The following is a 20,282-nucleotide window of genomic DNA, read 5'->3' on the forward strand; positions in this document are numbered from 1 at the left end:
AATTCATTTTACGTTTTTACTGCCTGTCAATTTTGCAGTTTAATCAAGAGTGTATCCTCAGTAATGGCATCTTTCTGCCGTCAAGTGGAACTGGAATCTCAGTCAATGTTGGCATTTGATAAAAGGAGAAGAGAATGAGAATAAAATCTTTAAATACATTTTTGAAACTAGGTTTTGATCAGAACTGTGCCTGAATTTCTGGATTCTAAAACTCGGTACCTGTTACAGATAGCAAAGAAATTAGAACAGCCCAGAGCTGGGGTATGTGATTTCTTTGGTCATTTTCTGATGTGACATGACATCAGACTGTGTTTGAGTTTAAATTAACCTAAATTATACTGACTGTAAATTTTAGGTCCAGGCTGTAATGTGGTAAGTAGAAGAGAGTTTGTGGACGATTTGTGGTGTTGCATCATTGAAGAAAATCTTATGTAAGCTTTTTTACTTTAAATCTAGTGAGTTTGGGAGGCATCTTGTATTGTAGTATGTGGAAGAGGAGGGCGGAGAGAAGGAATTCCATTGACGAGGAAGGTGGTTTTTATTGTTTTTCTTAGCTTACTTATCTAGTGAACACTGGTGAAGGACGTTTTCTGTGTACCGCAAGCCATTCTGGAAGTTTATCATACACTGCAACTCTGTACTGAACTGTCTGTATACCTGAATCCTTAGAGTGCCAGTGCCAGGCTCACCTGAGAGAAGCGTGCTAACTTCTGGTGTTCCTGTTTCTGCAGGTAAAAATGGAGATCTTCTTCCAACTACAGAAGAGGCTGAAGAACTGGAACGAGCCCTGCAGGCTGTAACTTCTCTTGAGTGCCTGAGTACCATTGGAGTACTTACACAGACAGATGGTGTGCCAGTTCAGGAGCTGTCAGATAGAGGGATAGGGGTGTTCTCTACAGGTGCTGGAGCTCCAGGAATGCAGTCCTTGAGTCGAGATGTTAATACGGATCTGGGGGAGCTGTTGAATGGGCGTATAGTACATGATAATTTCTCCGGTCTGGAGCTGGATGAGAACTTGCTCCGTTCTGCTACCTTGTCCAACCCACCTACGCCCCTGGCAGGGCAGATCCAGGGGCAATTCTCAGCCCCAGCCAACGTTGGCCTTACTTCTGCCACTCTCATAAGCCAGAGTGGCCTTGGGGAGAGAGCCTTCCCAGGACAGTTTCATGGACTTCATGATGGCAGCCATGCCTCCCAGAGGCCCCACCCTGCCCAGCTGCTGAGCAAGGCAGATGACCTGATCACCTCACGACAGCAATACAGCAGTGACCATTCACACTCCTCACCCCATGGAAGCCATTATGATAGTGAGCATGTGCCGTCTCCCTACAGTGACCATATCACATCCCCTCACACCACATCCTTTTCTGGTGATAACTTGGCAGCTACCTTCTCAGCAGAGATACCCATGATGGCACAGCACTTGCTCCCAACTCAGCTGGATGTGCCACTTAGCGGGGTGGTCAACCCCAGAACTCACTGGGGGAATCTTCCTGTCAATCTTGGGGACCCCTCTCCGTTTAGCAACCTTCTTGGTGCAGATGGACACCTCCTGTCCACCTCCCTGTCCACACCACCTACCACCTCGCACTCAGAGACCACACAGCCTGCCTTCGCCACTGTGACCCCCAACAGCTCCAGTGTGCTTCCGGGGTTACCGCAGACCAGTTTTAGTGGCATGGGTCCTGCCTCCGCTGAACTCATGGCCTCCACCTCCCCTAAACAACAGCTCCCTCAGTTCAGCGCAGCCTTCGGGCACCAGCTGAGCTCCCACAGTGGCATCCCCAAGGACCTGCAGCCCAGCCACAGCTCCATAGCTCCTCCCACGGGCTTCGCAGTGACTGGTGCCACCGCTACCAGTACCAATAACGCATCTGCGCCCTTCACCACCTCCAACTGAGCTTGTCTGCCTGGCTCTGTGCAGGTAGATGAGGGACCTGTGTTTTCTGTCTTTCCTTTTTTCCTTTTTCTTTATTTTTTCTGTCCTCCCTTCCTTTTTTTTTTTAAGAGGGGGTTGAGAAGAAAACCCCTGCTTCAGTACTGACCAGGGTTAGCCCTCTGTGAACCTTGCTTTAGCGTTCACATGTGCTTGTTATGCACCGGTGCTCATTTATTGCAGGCAGGTTCACCGTTCCCCAATAATTCCTTAAGGATACAGCACAGTTACTGGATGTAGTTGATCTTAGCAGTAAGACCTAGAAATGGGAAGATACCTCAGATAACTGATGCATGTTACTGTTTCCTAGGGTTCGGATCAGTGCTTGCCATCCCATTAGCATCTGGTAGAAAGTTTTCCAGTGGGCAGAAGTCTCTTGATTTTTTTTTTTTTTTTTTTTTTCAAATTTACTTTTTTTTCCAAAGGTAGCATCTGGCATGGAAAACTTGGCTGCACGCATTGATTTGAAAATGGGGCGCTGAAGTCCTAAATCAAGACCATGGTTCAAGGATGAGTTTGGCAATTTCTTAAAATAGTCTCTTGACCTCCTCTGTGTGCGTGTGTGTGTTTGGGGTACAGGGAGCTGCAGTTCCTTTTCTTCTTTTGGTGGAGAAGTGGGAGTTGTCCCGTTCCAGAACTGGTCACTGTTCTTACTGCATGCTGATGTTTGTTTTTTTATTATGATGATTTTTAATTCATTGAGCAGCAAGGTGATCAGTTGACTGGTTGCCCAGAATCTGAAGGCTGATATGAAGTTAGCCCAGGGAAAAAAAGAAAGAAAAACAGACGGACTGAAATAGGTCATGGATTAGTGAAGATTCCTGTGCAGCAATTCCCTCCCTTGCTGAACTACTGTGGCCTTGTAGCATTGATGATTTGCCTTTTCAAGTGTGGCTTTGTCCAGAACTCCTTGTCTGACAGGTATTTCCCAGCTGAAACTGGAAGAATTTGGTTGGTATTCTGCCCATCCACACATGTCTAGGTCAGACCCTTTGGTAAGTTTCAAATGGATGCATTTCTCGAATTATGTCTGGCTACTGAGACTTTCTTGGATACTTTTTTTCCCCCCTGGCAGCCATATAGTTTTTTCAACACTTGTAGGGTTTGATGCTCTGTGTGGGAAGCTGAATGTATGTGAGGAACTAGCAGGTACCTATCAGCAGTCATGGCTAACCAAAAGAGAAATCACTAAAGCAAAATAGAAAAGAATTCCTTCTATCTGCAGGACAGTTTTGCTTTTACTGCCCACCTGCTGAAGATAGTATGCAGACTCTTTGGTAGTAATTTCAGTTCTTAAAGAAAGGAGTCTACTAGCTTTTAGAGTTTTTATTTTTTTTTCATGTTTTTTAATCCAAGAGAAAACAGCAGCAGAAGTTCTGAGGTGTTTACTTGCATCTCTTTATCGGGAAGGGAAAAAAGGAATTTGCTTGTGACTTCGTAGGGCTCAAACTTGCTACTCTACTCTGACTGTAAAAATAGCTCCTACTTGATGTAACAAGTCTCTACTCTTCTTGGTTTGTTTCTGAGATGCAGATGAGAGAGAACAGAAAATCCCACATTTCAGTCTCTTACTGTAGAAGACAGATTTCATTTTACCTTACAGTAAAACGTCCTACCTGCATGTATTCCCATCTAATTCAGGAAATTAAGAGATACCAAGCACCTGTAATAGGGAGGCCTAATAAAATGTTTGAGCGAGGGATCACTGAGCAAAGTTTTGTTGCTATAGAAATTAATTTTGTTAGCAGTCAGGCCCACACCAAAATCTCTGACCCAGACCTCTCCTTCCATCTTGCTAAGAACAGAATTTAAATGGGATAGGTCTTGTGTCTTCTTACTATCATAGCAATCATACTATCCCTCTTTTCCTGAAAGATTTGTTCTCCTTAAATATAAAAGAGTATGGATGATGCATATGTGCTTTTCTGAAATTGCAAGTATATGTGGGTGGAGGAAACAAAAATGATTTTCCTGCTTCTGTTGTTATTAAGTCCTTATTTCATACTTGGTAAAATAGATCTTAATATAAGCCGAATATTTTTAAGTGGTGATTTAAATATGTTTGTAACATTTAAATGTTTTTAAATCATGTAAAAAGTTGAATTGAAGCCTATGAAATCCTGCTTGTGATTGTCCTGCTGATTGAGGAATGCCCAGTGGTATTGTAAAATGAGGCAAATCTGACAAGGCATTTATTTTTGTATTGTGTTCCCCATACTTTGTTGAGGAGACAACTGTTTGATTTGCAAATTATTTTCGTTGTGTCCGTATACCTTCTTCAATGTGTTCGGATGACTGGCTGAAAAAGAGTGGAGAACTAGTATACCAAATGGTTAATTCTTTAATCTGCTTGTGTATTCATGTCATTTTAGAGGATGTTAATTTCTATAAATTGGTTTCAGGACTTTGGTCTTGAAATCATTCATCTGCCCATCAGACTCTTTAATGAAGCTGCAGCTAGTGCAGAGTATATTTGCCCCACATCACATTTCTCTTTCTTAGCAAATGCCAGGGGGGAAGGGAGGAGAGGAACTGAGAGCCAAGTTCTGCTTGCTTGCGTTGGTGTAAATTGTGGAGGAGCTCTTTGGTCTAAGGTCACTGTGAGTTTGTACTGGTCTAACTCAGAACAGAACCCAGCTCCTGATCTGAGCATTGATTTAGACAGGGAATTTAAAAAGCTGTCAAAGCTATGCACGTCTATAATTCCCCTTTGAAATCAATGGCTGTTATGTACCTGCATTCCTTTAAGGCAGCCTAGGTTATCAACTCTCTTCCCTGGCTTAGACTTCAATTTTTGTATATCCCTTGATGACTTTTCCCTGAAAAGTGACTACGTAACATTTTTCAGTGAGCAAACTAAGTTTGCAATAAAGCTGCACTTTTATAAGTAAACTTCGGTTTGTACACATTTGAAATAGGAATCCCTCTGTCCTGTCTGACACAGAGTTCTGAAATGGGCCACCACTCTTGCCTTTTCCAGGTTCACCTCCATTTTTTTTCACTGCCACCAATTGCATGGTTACAGCCTACCAAGCAGTTACGGGTCTTGATCTTAGCTTTACAAGGTGGATCATTCCAGGTGGGCTTCTACACCCACACAACCTGTTGACTTCAGTGAATCAGTGTCTTGCTGTTGGATGTGAGAGATCGAATCTGAGAGCTATGTGCAGCCAGAGATGTTTCACACCTCTTCCTCTGGGAAATACTGCAGGTGTGATTAAGGTAGTCCTCAAGGCTATTATTTATGTGGTTCTCAAGTAGAATCCATGCTCTCTTGCAAAGGTGTTTGAGTATCATCTCCTCGTATAGCAATTAGCACTCTAATCGCCCTTTCACCAAAGAGCCAGTGTAGCAATTTCAGTCCATTGATTTGAGATGGTCGATACCTGTTGTGCCCTTTACGTGTTAACAAATGGAACAAAGCTAGTTGAACCTAAAAGTTAATTTCTTTACAGAAGATTTGAGTTTTAAGGAATTGAAAAAAAAATAGAATGAAATACCAGTAACATAATTTTTGGTAATAATAGCACCTCAATTAGTCTTTGTACAAAAGTACTTAACACAAGATGAACTTTGACAGTGTACAGAGGCTCATCAGGAACAGCCTCATGCTGGCCTGGTGTATAAGGCATTCTGTAAGACACGCTTTGATGTTTCCTTTCACTTAGGAAGACTTTACACCAACTTTGAGGGGAGCCATATACACTTAGATACCTCAAAGCTGATTTGTTCTTTGGCCTTGTAATTACTATGATACAAGAAGATGTATGTATGATGCAAGAAGATGGAAAAGGTGCATCATTTTGTCTCCTCCTGCCTTCCAGTTCCTCCAGGTTCTTGCTTAGATCCCTTCTTGTTAGTAGCGTGCTTCTCTCTATGGTTGGGCATAAAAGCTTTGAATCGGTAGTGCTGAGAAGTTGCTGCACAGTTGCAGGTCTGCCTCAGATATTACAGAGAAGACAGCAACAGCTAGATTTCCCATTTCATTCAGCAGTTTAGTGAAATGAGGATTTACAGTTTTTGTTTGGAAAGCATTGGAAGGCCCCGAGAAGCTTATCACCTGCTAGGCAAAAATCAGAGATAGTATTGGAAGTACAAATGCAAGGAAAAAATTGGCAAAGGAGAGTCATCCGTAACAGCAAAGAGAAGGGCGCTTTTTTTTATTATTTTGCTTGGTTGGTTTCTTTAGAGGGAGATGGGTATGAGTTGAAAAATTGGAAGTACTGTTGTGAGCTGTTAGGCACAGTGTGATGCCACTGGCTTCAGGGACATGGCCAAGGCGAAGGGCCTAGCATTGAACCTGCAAACTGGTAGCCAAATTCAGTTTGGAGCTTCATTTTGCTGTAACCTCATCTAAATACAGCACAGTAAACAGTGGAGAGGTGTTTTCCCCGAGAAGCTGGCCCTGGTGGTTATGTACACGTGTTGTTAGTCTGCTTCTGAACCCCTGCTCCTCCCTGAGCTCCTGCGGCATTGTGGCTGCTGCTTTTCCCTGTAGGCATCTGCAGGGCTCCAGGTGTATTCCTCCCTGTCTTTGTGCTGCAGCAAGCTGAATCCACTGCTGAATTCTCCCAACAGTATGAGCCTTTGGGCAGGGAGGAGGGAAAAATTTTTAGAAGAGCCAGCTATGTGCAGTTGAATCTTTGAAGGCTTGTAGGGCGCAGGGATGGTGGCAGGAGGTGCTTTCAGCAGACAAACAGTAGAAAAAGTACCTACAGTGACCTTCTGCAGTGAGGCGTTTGTGTGGGTGTCTGGGCAGCTTCCATGTTGGGATGTTTCCTTTTGCTTTTGTACTTTTACCATTACATGTGAAGGAGTCTCCTGTGCAGGCCTGTTGCAAGGTCTGGTGGTGGTGGAAATATTAACTGAAGGAAGAGTTTTGGGCTAATGTGCTGACCAGATCTTTTGGTCTTTCTGATCTTCTGGTCACAAGGTCTTTCTGATCTCTTGGGTAACATTTAATAATGGGGGTGTTGTGGGCTGCTTCTTGTACCTTCTTTATTTCCTTCCTCTCTACATTCTTCATCATTCTTTCTTTTATTCTCCCATTCTCAGATACTTCTGCAATGTAAGTAGTGCCAACCAGTAAGTCTTCCATGGTCCTGAGAGAATCTGACTGTAAAACAAAGAGGAAGAGAGATTCTTGCAGTTCATAACACACATTTTGGATGCTAGAATGACAGCGCAATAGATCAAAGTATTTCTCAGATCAGTGAGTAAGATGATGTTTCATAGCACACTACTATGTCATGAACTAGATGCGGAGGTTAAGCATTGACCATGGGAGTGCACACGCTAGCAGTGAATGTGCAGGCGTTCTTAGCAAGAGTTTATCTTCTCACAGGTTCCTCTTCTTTTGAGAAGTGCATCAGTAGAAAGGCACGAAGAAAAATTTAAATTATTCTTTTTAATACCCACAAGCCCAAGTAAAAGTAAGGAGGGTTGGTGGAAAAATCTACATTTGTGTTTACTAAACTTTAACTTGGACTTTCGGAGAGGTCTGGTCATGAGAGACCTTAGCTCTATCAGGTAAAGTTTTGGTTTGATCTTTAAAACTAGCCAAAACACTGTTGTTGGGAGAGAAAAGTTTGGTGGAGGAGGAGTTACAAAAGATGGTTCTTAGAACAATTTTCTCACTCATGTCTTCAGCCATTTTAAAAAAAAAAAAAACAACAGTGACTGTTTTGGGAGCTTTTCCCATTGCTGTTCTGCTATTTTTCGTGGTTCTTGGGTTCTTTGCTTTCCCCTGTTTTATTCTGCTTTCCCATACTCCTCCTCTGGCTAATGTGGAATAAGGTGGTGGAAGCATGAAAGAAGAAAGTGGGACTGGCCATAGAGTGACAGCAATAGTTGGAGAAGGCTTTCTTTTTCTGTCTCTGTGAAGTAAGTGTCGGCACCTTTTCAGTCTACTCTGGCTCATAGAATTTGGTTTGGAAGTGAACAGGGTGAAACTTGGGCTTTTGACCTTAAAACTGTACTTACTCGAAGTAGAAAAACACATTCTTCCTACTCCTTCCCCTTGCTAGTCTCCAAACACACACACCGTGAGATGTCCAGAGTACTCGCCTATCGACCGCATACGTGTGTTGAACTTGGTCCAGTAATGCTAATGTTTTACCTTCTTTCTATTGTCAGCTGGTGCCCACGGAGGTGAACTCTGGATAGGTAACGTTCCCAGACATCCTCTGGAAAACTTTAACTTTGGTGCAGACTGCTCTGATGTAGCTAACTGCGATGGCGTTGGCTTCTACCTTGGAGTGGACTGACTGACCCTGAAATGACTCTCTAACCTGCGTCTTAAACAGTGTAGTTGGTTCCGGTGCAAATAGATTCATTCTGAAGTGACGGACAGTTCAATTCTCATGCAAAATAGCTACATCCTACCAGAAGGGGTTGAACCAGTTTCTCTGAACAGTGATGACCTTCACTGTACAGTTTTGGGTATGTCTCAGGGATTCCTTGTGGAAATAAGGGCAGTTAACAAAAAAAAAAAAAAAGAGTAAATAGTTTTAAAAGTAAATAATAATTTAAGGTAGAGCGTCACCTAAGTGAGAGCGCAAGAAGGAGAAATCTTTGTTCAGTTTTATAGTCCGTGGTGTCTGGCTTAGGGACTCTTTCTCTTCTCGGGGCTCTCATCTCAAGTTCAACATACAGAATCTTTTTCATCACGCTCAGCTTTAAACTTTTTATTTAAAGATACCCTTCCCCAATGAGCTTTCAGAATACTTATTGTAGATTTTAAGAGAAATGGTATATTAATTTATGCTATTAACATCACCTCATAAATTATAAGTTTTATACTAAAGCTGTATTGAGTGTAATGAATTATGTTGCATATGTGTTTTTAATAGCTATAAAATTATATACAAGCTTTTTTGGAAAAACAAACTAGTGAAGCACCTTTTTACACTGGATCTTTGCCGTGTCAAGGTGTACAGCTATTCTTTGCTACCTTGCAGATATCTATATCTATATATAGATATATATATAAATAAAATAAAATGGTATCCTGTATCAACAAGGCATAGAAGTCTTTTTAACCCTTATATTACTGTTCCTATAACTCTTTTTAAATATTATTTTGAGTGTTACATTCTGCAATAATTTATCCGTGGTTTGTACCTATGATTAGAAATTTAGTTACAGGGTAAATAGATCAAATTAAAAAAATCCAACTACTGTAGCTGGAAGTTGTGAACCAAGTTTGTAAGACCTTTTCTTTTTTTAAAATGTATTTATTTCCAGTTAGCTCTGTGAGTTGGAATTTAAAAAGTCAGAACATTAGAAATCTACAGTGTCTTATTCAGGAATTTTTCCCCTCCTTTCCTCACAAAGGAATTCCCACTGTGACTTATAAATAGAATTAGACTGCTTGTGTGCATGTATGTATTATATATACACACAAAAAATATGCATTGGGGGGGATGTATGTGCGATATGAATGTGTATATTGTATGTAGGTCATAGTTTTGTAAAGAGAAAAGTAGTCGAGAGGTGATGGAATGTATTGTAGAAATGTGATTATTTAGTAGGGGGTTGTTTATGTCCTCACTGTTGTATAAATAACTGAAACTCTCTACTACATAATCTTCTGTTATAAGGCTTACTCTGATATCATGTCAATTTTACTGTTTGTTAAATGAGTTGCATTGAGCCCTGTTTAAAATGCCATGAAAATACCAAGCTCCCGAAGACAGCCTTTAAATAAAACAAATGGAGGAGGAGGAGGGATGGGAGAAGTGAGTGATATTTTTCAGGAGAAATTGCAATGGGAAGGTTTGCGTTCGGTGGGATGGGGAGGCATGGGAACTGCAGTATCTTTGCAAATTAATACCTGAATCTCCTATGGTCTGACTCAGAAAATGTTGTCAATTGGTGTACTTGTGTTTCCAAACTAGGTTTTGAGGGGCACTGTTTGTGGGGTGATCTCCGTTCTGTAAAAGGATCTTGTCTTCAAAGTAGATTCTTTTCTTTCCTGAGGGTCTTGGCGTGTATTAATTTTGCCCCAGAATTGCTGTTGTGGGATTGCAGAACAAAATACAGTTTCAATCCAGGGAGTTTCACTTGTGCTGTGAAATTCTGAATTTAATTATGGCCACTTAACTTTTTTTATTTTCATAATTGGAGAAGGAAAATTTCTTCATGGGAGTTCTCACTTGAAACTGTGAGAAGTCAGAAACGTTCTTACAGATTAGCTCACTCTTCATACTGTTCTATGTAGGCTGGAGAAAGTAACCTAATCATTATTTATTCATACAGTATCACTTTTAATGACGATGATCCTGGTGACTTTAAAAATCTGTTTAGAAAAACAGAGCTTCCAGTATTGCACAGACATTTGAATTTTTTGAAGGCTTTTTTTAAGCAGTTGCAAATCAAGTCTTAATTTTCAAAATTTTTTTTTATATCCCCCTCCCTATCAGTATGTTGATACCCTCCATGCACCCCTCTCCCTTTCCCCCATCCCCGCAATTTGTTTCTGGCACATATGCATACACGAGAAAGGGCAGGGAGGTGGAAGTTGTCAGAGGCCTTTCCTTCTGCTTATTTGGTGGTAATGGGAGTTAGCAGCATAAATCTTTATGCCTTTATGGGGAAGAATAGACCCATTTTTGTGTATACCTGTACAGAGAGTTATATCTGTATATGAGATGTTGGTAGCACTTCGCTGAATGTGGACTTGCCCTCATGATGTACAATAAATACGTATGAATGCAATCAATCTAAATCTATATATACATGCATACAGATGTATAGATGGAATATACGCTGAATCACACACATGTACATTAGTTGTAACATGAGTAAGTGTGTGAGCTAAAGAGAGAGACTATCCACGTAACATATGTGTAACAGGTAAGCACTTGTGCCAAACAAGGTTGTTTTAATTCTTCTGAGGGATTTGGATGACATCAGTGACTGATCTGAGCTTGGTCACCATTGATTTGTGTTACCTCAGCCCTCACAGTGGAGTTTCCTTGGTACGTTTCTGCTTTTGTTTATTCTATATTAATACTTTTTGAGGCCTCTTGCAATGCCAACCTCGTCTGCTTCTCTGCTTCATTGCCTCCATTCCAGCTCCTCCTTGTCCCCGTATCTCTACAGTTTCTCTCGCTAGCAGCAATCAGCTTTAATGGCCCAATCCAGCTCTGCTTATGCATTAGGGAAAATCTCTTGGTGACTGTAGTGGCAGCTGAGTTGGGCCCTGAGCACATGCTTGAACTTACGCAGAATTTCCCAGCTATCCTATTGTGCTTGAGTACAACTGCGATTGATTTGCAGATGAAGACAGACTTTTCTTAGAACCTGATGCAAAGCTTCCTAGCATGTTAAAAGGTTAACCCAGCATCGTATTTTAGAGGTAAATGGTCAAAATGAGAGAAATGCACTCACTAAAAATTATCTTCGATTTTCAGCCCCAGGGAGAAAAAGGGAGTTTGGTTTGTGTTTCCTGTAACGCAGGCAGTGAGCAGAAGACAGCGCTGTGCTCAGTTCTGAGCAGTGGGGTTGTCATCAAACATATCAAGAGAAACACAGCTCATTACATTTTACCATTAAACAGATCTTAAAACGAGCTGCAGAGCTGATCATTAACATGCTAGCACTTTGCATCTAATTGTGTATTGAACGATCTTGCTTATGCAAGTAAATTGTGGTTTCAAGTATTTTGTTTTCTGTTTTTTGGCTAAATGGAGCTTCTATATCCTTTTAGCAGAAAGCAGCTGTCAGAAACCTGCTCAGTCACATTTAAGCGCTGTTGAAACTCCTGGCTAGCTTAGGCTTCAGTTTCAATGGAGAATGCTGCTCCAATTCTGTCATCGAGCTGGACTGCATTCCACGTTGCCTGTATGGATATAGCACGGTTTTTCTTGGCCCCAATTCAGCCATGGAATTTTGTCTTCCTTGCATTTCTATTAGAAAAAGGTAATCGGTATACTGTTCCATCTGAGCTTTCATGCAATCATACACGACGATTTCTATAATACATATGTTCGGGCGTGTGTATGGGTGTGTCTGTGTACTGTGTGTGTATAATACATATTTATATGCACACATATATTATGCTATTTCAGTTTATGTATGTGGAGAACGTACCTGTTGGTTCTCTCCTGATATATACACATGCATACGTATATTAAATATGTATATAGAGTGTAAATGTCCTGCATATACATGTGTATATGTTATGAACCTTGGTTGGCAATTTTTTTCCCACTTTTTCCAAATTGCTGTCCCTTACGACATATTTTCACTGAAGCTGCGTTATATAGAAGAAATGGAGAAATGTGTTATGAAAGTTTTATTTTAAAAGGAGACTCTTAATTATCTAAAGCCATTTGTAATTGTCTTTTGAATTTTTACTAGAAGGGTTGTTATTTGAAAAAAAAAGGAAAAAAAAAAAGAAAAAAAAGAGAAAACAAAACACCAAAAGCAAGCAGACAAGCCCTTACTCCCACCATCACTTAGGTGAACATAAGAAAGAAATGGAAACACAAGTTTCCAAGTATTTATTTCCTTCAGAGGTTTCTGAGGCATACTGTAGTCACATTCTGCCCCATCCCCCCTTTTGCCCAATTATAATTAATGATTCATGGTTTCTTTTACACAGCTTTTTCCCTCATTACTTTACTTTCGTAAATCATTGTTCACCTCCTACATTCAACAGTACTGATATCACTAAGGAGATTTCATGTCGTCCTGTCCTTTTCGGGAGAAATACCAATGCATCACTATTGTGTTACATTTTAACATACTTTGTGGAGGATGGATGTTTTTATTGAAGATATCTGTGACAAGTCTTTAACTTATTTAATGGGAGAAGCCTTCATTGGAATCTGTTGTTTGTTTCTGCAACTGTTTTTTTCACCAACATATTAAGTAGTTCCCTTCTTATTTGATGCCTGAAGTTTTAGGGTTTGGGTTTATTGTTGTGGATTTGGGTGGTTTTGTTTTTTTTTTTTCCCTCCAATTCCCCAAAATGTTTATCTGTAAGTGGAGCAAAACATGTCAGAATCTCAACTGATGTTCTTTTTGCAGTTAAGGGTAAATGTCTTTATCCTCGATTTAATAAAAGAGAAGGTGGCAAATGGACAATCTGCAGTGCTTGGAATGCTCACTCTTTTTAAGGCTGTCTCAGAGAAGTTTGTGTTTGGTGTCATTTTAAAGGTAGCTTGATCATGCTTTGATATCAGAAACAGCCTTGTAACAAAGAGCCTCGTACAGCTGTTTGGCCACTAGAGTTTAACATGTAAACAAGTTGCAGTGGGAAAGCGAAGGTGAGGCAGTGTATTTTGAATCAGTGAATTGTAGCTTGCAAGAGTACCTGATTTTGAAGTAACTGCATGGTAGCAAGGATTAGCAGTCTCTTACACCCCTCCCTTCTTCCCTCTCATCCCCGACACGTGTGTTCAGCATACCGTACATTGGGAAAAATAAACAACTTACTTCAGCAAAGCTAAATCCACTTAATGACTGCTTAAAGGGAACATACAAACCTGCATTGCCGCGTCCCGTCTCACGGTATTAGCTGGAAGACTAGCTAATATGCACAAAAAGCCCGGTCCAGATTGCTTCTGCGGATGTGTCGCTTTCGGACAGTGCAGGGCATGGGGATGCCCGAGAAGAAGGGTTGCTTCCTACAGGGTCCCCAGCAGCGATAGCAACTCACACTACTGCTTCTAGTGCTGGAGGCTCACGGACAGCATTCCAGGGGCGGGTAGGAAAGCTTGTGTTTGTACTTTCCCTTTAAATAGGAAAGGTTGGCTCACATGTTCCTTATACTTCTCAATGAATGTACTGTATTACCATTTAAAAAAGAAATCAATGAAATTATAATAGATTGGTCTCCTTTTGTTATCTGGTCCTTGTTTAATTTGTTTAAGGGTTTTTGTATACAAAAGTTTACATTTTTATGTATATTTTTCTTGTGTAAAAACTGATGTAATATGTGTATAAAACACTGTATGTATTATCTGTATATAGTGTGACAAAATGATTTTCTTTCTTTCTTTTGGATGTATTAATAAATCTTGCTGTGAAGTAGTCGTGTTTACTATGATGAAACTCTCTTCTTCAAGCCATTTTGCTAAGTCCGAGATGTATGAATATTGCCCAGGCTGAAATCTAATCCATAAAGTGATTTTTTTTTTTTAAACATATCCTAAGTACAGTTATTAAACTGTCCTTTGCTTAGATAGCTGTAGAGTCTGATTCTGCTCTTGCTTATTCTCTGTTGCTTTCTAATAACATTAGCTAATTAGTTTTGCAAGCAAACTGAGGTCTTCACTCTCAGTCCTGATTCTAATTATAGTGCTTTATAGCTCTGGATCACTGGCCTGGAGACCAGATCCTCTTCATCTTGTTTTCTGTTTTGAGTTGCAGAATTATACTTGGAATATAATTTAAGGGGTATAGAATAGAATTTTGTCTTATATGTTGTTAAGTTTTCTGAGATTTGAAAAATACATACCTGCTTTATCACCGAAATGGGTAAGTTGGAGTTTGGCGTTGTTTTGAGGATTAGCATGTGGATGAGAAGCGGTGGTTGCTGAGGTCCCGCCGGGCTCCAGTCAGCTCTCGGGCACGATTGCGAGGCCAGGGCATGCATGTGGTGACTACCTGGATCGGTCAGACGCTGGGACTCCCCACTGCCTTGTTTGGACACAGACAGCTGCGTGCTGGGGAAGAGCTGCCGTTCTGCCACTCTGCTGCAAACAGACTGCCTTGGCTGCCCTAACCTGCCAGTGCCGGGTTTGCTCTCTGGGAGCGGCTTTTCCACCGTAGCTTGAAGGATGTCCTCTCTTCAGACAGAACTGCGCCTTGGACACTTTGCAGTAAGTAGATGGCTGCTGCATCTTCCTCTTGCCATTTGTCTTGTGAAGTTTTCCCCTTTGCTTTCTGACATAAGGCTATGTGCTACAACTGGTGTTTGCCAGTGTCCATCTCCAACGTGTTTGAAGTTGTCACTTGCAAGGCAAAAGCAGTTGTGTCCTAGGTGAGACCGTCTTCCAGGTTCTGTTTTTCGTGAGCAGTCTCACTTAACACTGCCTTGCTCATCGGAGTAACTATCAGCAGAGATTGATGAGAAGGGGGTTCAGTAATCTGACTTTTCTTTTTACTGAACGGTGGCCCAGCCATTCTATGCAGCGTAGTTAGAGCTGCGTTTCACAGTGCTTGGTTGTAATTCAGGCCGGGGGATAAACGATGACAGTGAATGATGTAGTCTTCCATGCTAACACACCCTGCAAAGCTTTCGCAGCAAAGGATGGAACTGCTTTTTGCTTTACTATCTTGCCTTCCTGGGAGGTGGGAGTACACTGAAAGTGCTGCATCCAGACATTTGTCAGGCCAGAGCGATGACAGAAAAGGTCACACACTTGAACGAGAGTCCAGCAGCATAAGTTCAATTCAGTGTGGCTGCAGAAAATCTCCCCCAAACTTGTCCATTCTAGGAAATTTTCAAGGTTATGGGCCTGAGGCATTTGGACGCTATAGGGGCAATAGTGATGAGCAGTTCTGTGCTATTATTGATACAATTGTGGCTGTGCAATTCTGGCTGTTGCAAAGCTGATCCTTCAAAGTGCTCCTGTCTCAAGTAGCACTCTAAGTCAAAATGGTGAGAGATGGAAGAGTTGATTCTTCTGGAGAAAATAGTCATTAAAAATCTGCTTTTAACAAAACAACAAAAGTCAAGTTGCTGTTTGGTGTAGATTTTGAGGCTGTGATGAGGAGTAAGAAGGTGGAAGTTAGGAAAATGGGGGCTCTTCCCTGGGGATGACTCCCTAGCAGAAGTAGAGTTGCCTGTTCTGCTCCTGAGCTGGGCGTTCTCCAGCGTGGGCTTGACAAGAGGTGGGCGGAGACTCCTCTGCTGACTAAGGCAGAGACCAACTGAATTACCTGGGTTTTTTTTTTCCAACATTTCCGTGAACAACAAAGAAATGCTGCTCTTAGAAAATGATTGCACGGCTCTCAGTCTGAAACTTTACAAAAACAACCGATCATTGTTCTTTTGCCACGTTTCAAAACACAAATAGGTTTTATTTGAAGTATCAATTGAGGAGGAATCTGGTACATCTTTCTTTGTATTTTGACGGTCCTCTCGAGCTCCCACAGTAGCCTTTTAATAGTTGGCAATTATTTTTGCAGGAAAGCTCATTTAGTTTGTACTTGAAAAGCAGGTGACATTTTGTTACAAGAGCAAGTGTTGCTCTCGTATCAGTGAAGCAATCGGAAGGAGAAACTTTTATGAAATTTGGGAGCTGACTTCCTGCAGAGGTGAAGACAACTAGACTCTCTCCCTGCATAGTCACGGGCAGTTGTCCCATCTGCAGGAAATAATGGGGACCATCTTCCACAACCCCCCCCAGAGCCTGCACCCCGAGTGTGGGGCTGGTACTCTGCAGCTGTCAGGTCTGAATTGGAGATACACGATGCTTGTTTTAAGGGGCTAAGAGGTGGTGGTTGTGTTTACTGGCATGAGGTGCAGCCCAGGAATGGCTGCTTTGTTTTACTGCTATTGCTAATTTATGACTTGTGGAAGGTGACAACGAAGAGTCTTGGTACCGCTGAATCTAGAGGAAAATTGAAGTGGTGTGCTAAAAATGTCCCTGAAAGCAAAGTAGCTTTCATATTCAGATGTATTCTTGTGCTTCTAGAGGGGAACAGTGGTACAAACTTTCTACGCCCGCATCCAAGAACTCCTTTGGCAGATGTCCTTCGGACCAAGATCTTGCATGTCCTGTGCACCTCTCACATCTCCCTTGCAATGGCTGACATAGCCACCGGTGTGGAGGGGAGTCCTGTGACATGAACTCAGTCTGGCTCTGCTGCCTGTTTGTGCTCAGTTTGTACACCAGCTTCAGGTTCTTGATTGTTAAAATTTAAAATTTAAAACCTTTGCTTCCATGCTGTGCAACTCTTGGTGGAAGAAACCCCCTGTAACCAGCCTGCAGCTGTCCCAGGGGGCTCCTGTGAATCTGATCTGTGGAGCCCTCTGTACTGTGATGCCCACCAGAAGCTGACACTGGTTAGGCTGCTGATACAGATGTAAATGCTGTCACACTGACCAATATTTTCTCACAGCTCCCTTGTGTTCTGCAAGCCCATGGTTCCTGGGGGGCTGTCATGGAGTCCAGCCACTTCCAGCTTCCCTGCCACAGCCGTGTTGGAGGCAATGGCCTTCACAGCAGGAGAGCACGCTGTGGTGAGAGGGAGGGGAGGGCGTCTTCCGAGCCTCAGACTGGTGCTTTGAACCTGCACTGTGACCCCAGGGAGGGCAGTAAGGCTTGCTAGGAGCACAGCTGGAATCTGATGTGGCATGCTCCCCTGTCTCTACAGTCCTTCATCAGGGCATCTCCGTGGTACCTGGTAAAACGAGGTATGGCTCGTGCTAAAAAGAATTTCACAGATGCGAAAACCCCTTGATTCCTCTTGGTTTCTAAGTGTGTTTGAGCATTTCTCTTCAGGCTGTGGCTTTCTTGCACTGAGGCTTTGCATGTGCCGAGAGTAGCAGTGTTCGTGAAGAAATGCGTTGGGCCCAAACTCCAGCCGAAGGCGTAGCATCAACTTTGCATCACCCAGCTGGTGCCAAAGCATTGGCAAGAAGAATAAAGAGACTGATTAATGTCAGATTTGGGCCAGTACTCTGCCAAAGTTTTATTTTGAGGTGTGACTCTCCGTTACAATACTGCCATGTTGGCAGAGCTGGTCCATGTTTGTGCCAGTGGAATTTGTGCAGAACTGGACACTGGAAGTCTTCACAAATATTTCCCAAAGTGACTATTGTCACCATTTCTACATGGGGAATGTCATACCTGGTTACAGCTGCCCTGTGTCTCTCCATGGCCAGCTTGGTGGTGCTGGTCCTTTCCAGTGCTGGGAGAGCTGGCTAAGTCCAGGGACCTTGAAGCTGTTACCAGTTTTGGGCAGGTCTGCAAAATAATGCCTATTCAAAATAATGCCTCATTTTCCATTCGCTAATGAAAGATATTCTTCACCATCATGCCATTAGGATGAACCCAAATGGGATGGGCAGAGAGGTTTAAGGGGTGATTCTTTAAGTGCCCAGAAGCATATGAATGGGTTAAATCCAAGACACGTGAAGCATCTGGGGTTCTTCTCTGCACATTCCTGTTGCCTGTTGGTGCAGACATTTAAACTTGCTGCCTGAATCAAGAGACACATATTAGCATCAGCAGAGGATATCTCCATAAGTGTTGTAGTCTTCTATAATGTGTGCTCTCAGCAATTTGCATGCGTTTGTTACGGCTGCTTTAGTAAAGAGCTTTTCCAGTCCAGCTGAGTGTTCAAAGTCAGTAAAACTACTTGACTTATATCTGAGAGCACTTGGTTGTTGGGTTGTTTTTTTTTTTTGCCCCAGCCAGTTTAATGCCTTGTTTAATCCTGCAGAATTTAGTTTTTCTGTTAACCAGTGTTTGCTCAGTGGAGTCAGCCAGTTTCCTCTGTTATTAGTCTCATTTTTTCTGCTCTCCCTTGGGTCCTACTGTTTAGTACAGCTTATGGGGCTTTTTTCCCTCCTCTTTTTGTGCCCAATGTTTTGCCCATTCTGTACAATATTTTTGTCTTGTCTTCTCCATCTCCTTTCCCCTCAGACAGCAACTAAAATTGTTGCTGAAGAGATTCTGGTAAGCAAAATTAGATTCCTGGAACTCAGAATTGTTCCTTGTCAGATCTTATCCTCTTCACTCGGCTTCTTTATCTGCCCAGGTACAAGGCCTTGCTTGGCAGAGCTACTCCTCATACCCCTAATTAAGAAGTTAGAATCAGTCAGGGTCTCATACAAATGTATTTTGCGGGGCTGGTGGGTGGCAGCTTCACTCTTATTCAATTAATTGTGGAAAAGGCACTCTTGTTCTTAGTTTCCCCCCAATATCACGGGATATTTATCTGCAAGCTTTTTACCTGTCTCTTCCTGCTTCTTCCTGGATTTTATGACTGGTGCTCTTAGCCAGTGCCAGAATCTGTATTGGGCTGCTCTAAGCTGAGTCTGTAAGAGACAACGCATGGATCTTCTAGTGGCTCTAAATGTAATCTAAACTGTACAGAAAATGGGGGAGGATACCAGCAGAGAAGAGCAAGTGACTCAACATGACTGAATCTGTTCAGTGGGTGACACAAGACGACACTGTCGTTATCTTTCAGCTCTGGTGCCTCCATGCATTTTGGAAGCCCATCTCACACGCTCTCTGTTGCCCCATGCACCTCACCATCCCTGTGGCACTTGGCAACACCGTTGGCTTCACCACCACCTTACATACTCTTTGTTCTGCATCTTCCTCCTCATCTAAGTGCTGCCCAGCAGCTGTCTCCTCTGGTGGACACCCTGCAGACTTTGCTGTCTTATACCCCAATGTGCTCCAGTGGGTGCAAGCTCTTGCTAGCAGCTCTCTCTGGTCTGCTTTTGTCTCTTGTCTTATCAGCCCCACCAGCCCATGTTGCTCACCCTGTCCGATATGGGCGGCCATCCAGGTGTGAGGCTCCCTGGCTGGAAAACTGGTGGGTTTTAAACATCATGTCCCCTCCACGTTACTATCTGGTTCTGTAATTGAAACGTGGCCTGTGGTGCATAATTTTTAAATACATCAAAACTATAAAAGAAAATCCTCTTTTTACTTTGGTCATCTCTAATGCCATAAAAATAAACTCACTCATTCATATAATTCATAATTAAGCCCTGTTTTCCCTCTGCTTCTTATTTTTCCACCAGTTGTTTGGGACTTGATTTGCAGTGGAAGGTGGTGTTTGATGGAAGGGAGACACTGATGAGAGCAAACGGCTTCAACCTCTTGCACTCGGAGTATTAAGTTTCATGGCTTTCCCAGAGCTATAAAACCAGCACATCCTATTTTATTTTTTATTTTGGACATCATTCTGTTTATTTTTCTTGCAAGGTTTTGTACCAAGATAAGCATTCTCAGAGTTTTTTGTTTACTCTGGGAAAAAGGCTTGGCAAAGGAAAGTATTACTGTGCAGGGCTTGCATTGTGAAATTGGTTTATGTGAAAGATGCCAGACTGTTAACAATGGAGAATTAAGTTTTCTACTTCTATTTTCAAACAGGTAATTTGCTAATTATTTATCTAGGGATTATTCCTTGCTGTTGGCCTATCTGAGTCCATGTCATGGTTATAACAATCCTGCTGTCATGATCTATACAGCAGAGAAATGCCATTCCCGGGGCAGAATTGGAGAAGGAGGGCACCGGTGAGAAGAGCACCTGATATTTGCTGGGAGGCCTACTCAGCCAGCCATCCTCAGTCCAGGAGGTTCCTCCAGTGCATTAATGATAACTTTCTGATGCAAATAGTGGATGAGCCAACTAGGAGAGG

At 42.2% G+C, this 20,282-nt stretch overlaps 1 protein-coding gene across 3 annotated transcripts in view; it reads left to right on the top strand.

The window, feature by feature from the left end:
- INO80D (INO80 complex subunit D) overlaps window positions 1–13,877 on the top strand; it is a 45,672-nt gene extending 31,795 nt beyond the window's left edge. The window contains exons 12-13 of one of the 3 annotated variants that reach the window (XR_011048751.1): window positions 732–2,931; window positions 8,072–13,877. Coding sequence is in view for 2 of the 3 variants with exons in the window: in XM_068407366.1 (XP_068263467.1) it covers window positions 732–1,900 (1,169 nt within the window). In the remaining variant the exon portion in view is untranslated. Of the gene's footprint in view, window positions 1–731 lie in introns of all 3 variants that reach the window. The other 2 variants (XM_068407366.1, XM_068407365.1) reach the window with 2 other exon arrangements.
- The last annotated feature ends 6,405 nt before the right edge of the window (window positions 13,878–20,282 follow it).

The sequence above is a fragment of the Nyctibius grandis genome, chromosome 9 (genome assembly GCF_013368605.1).
Source record: "Nyctibius grandis isolate bNycGra1 chromosome 9, bNycGra1.pri, whole genome shotgun sequence".
In the NCBI taxonomy this organism is placed as follows: Eukaryota; Metazoa; Chordata; class Aves; order Nyctibiiformes; family Nyctibiidae; genus Nyctibius; species Nyctibius grandis.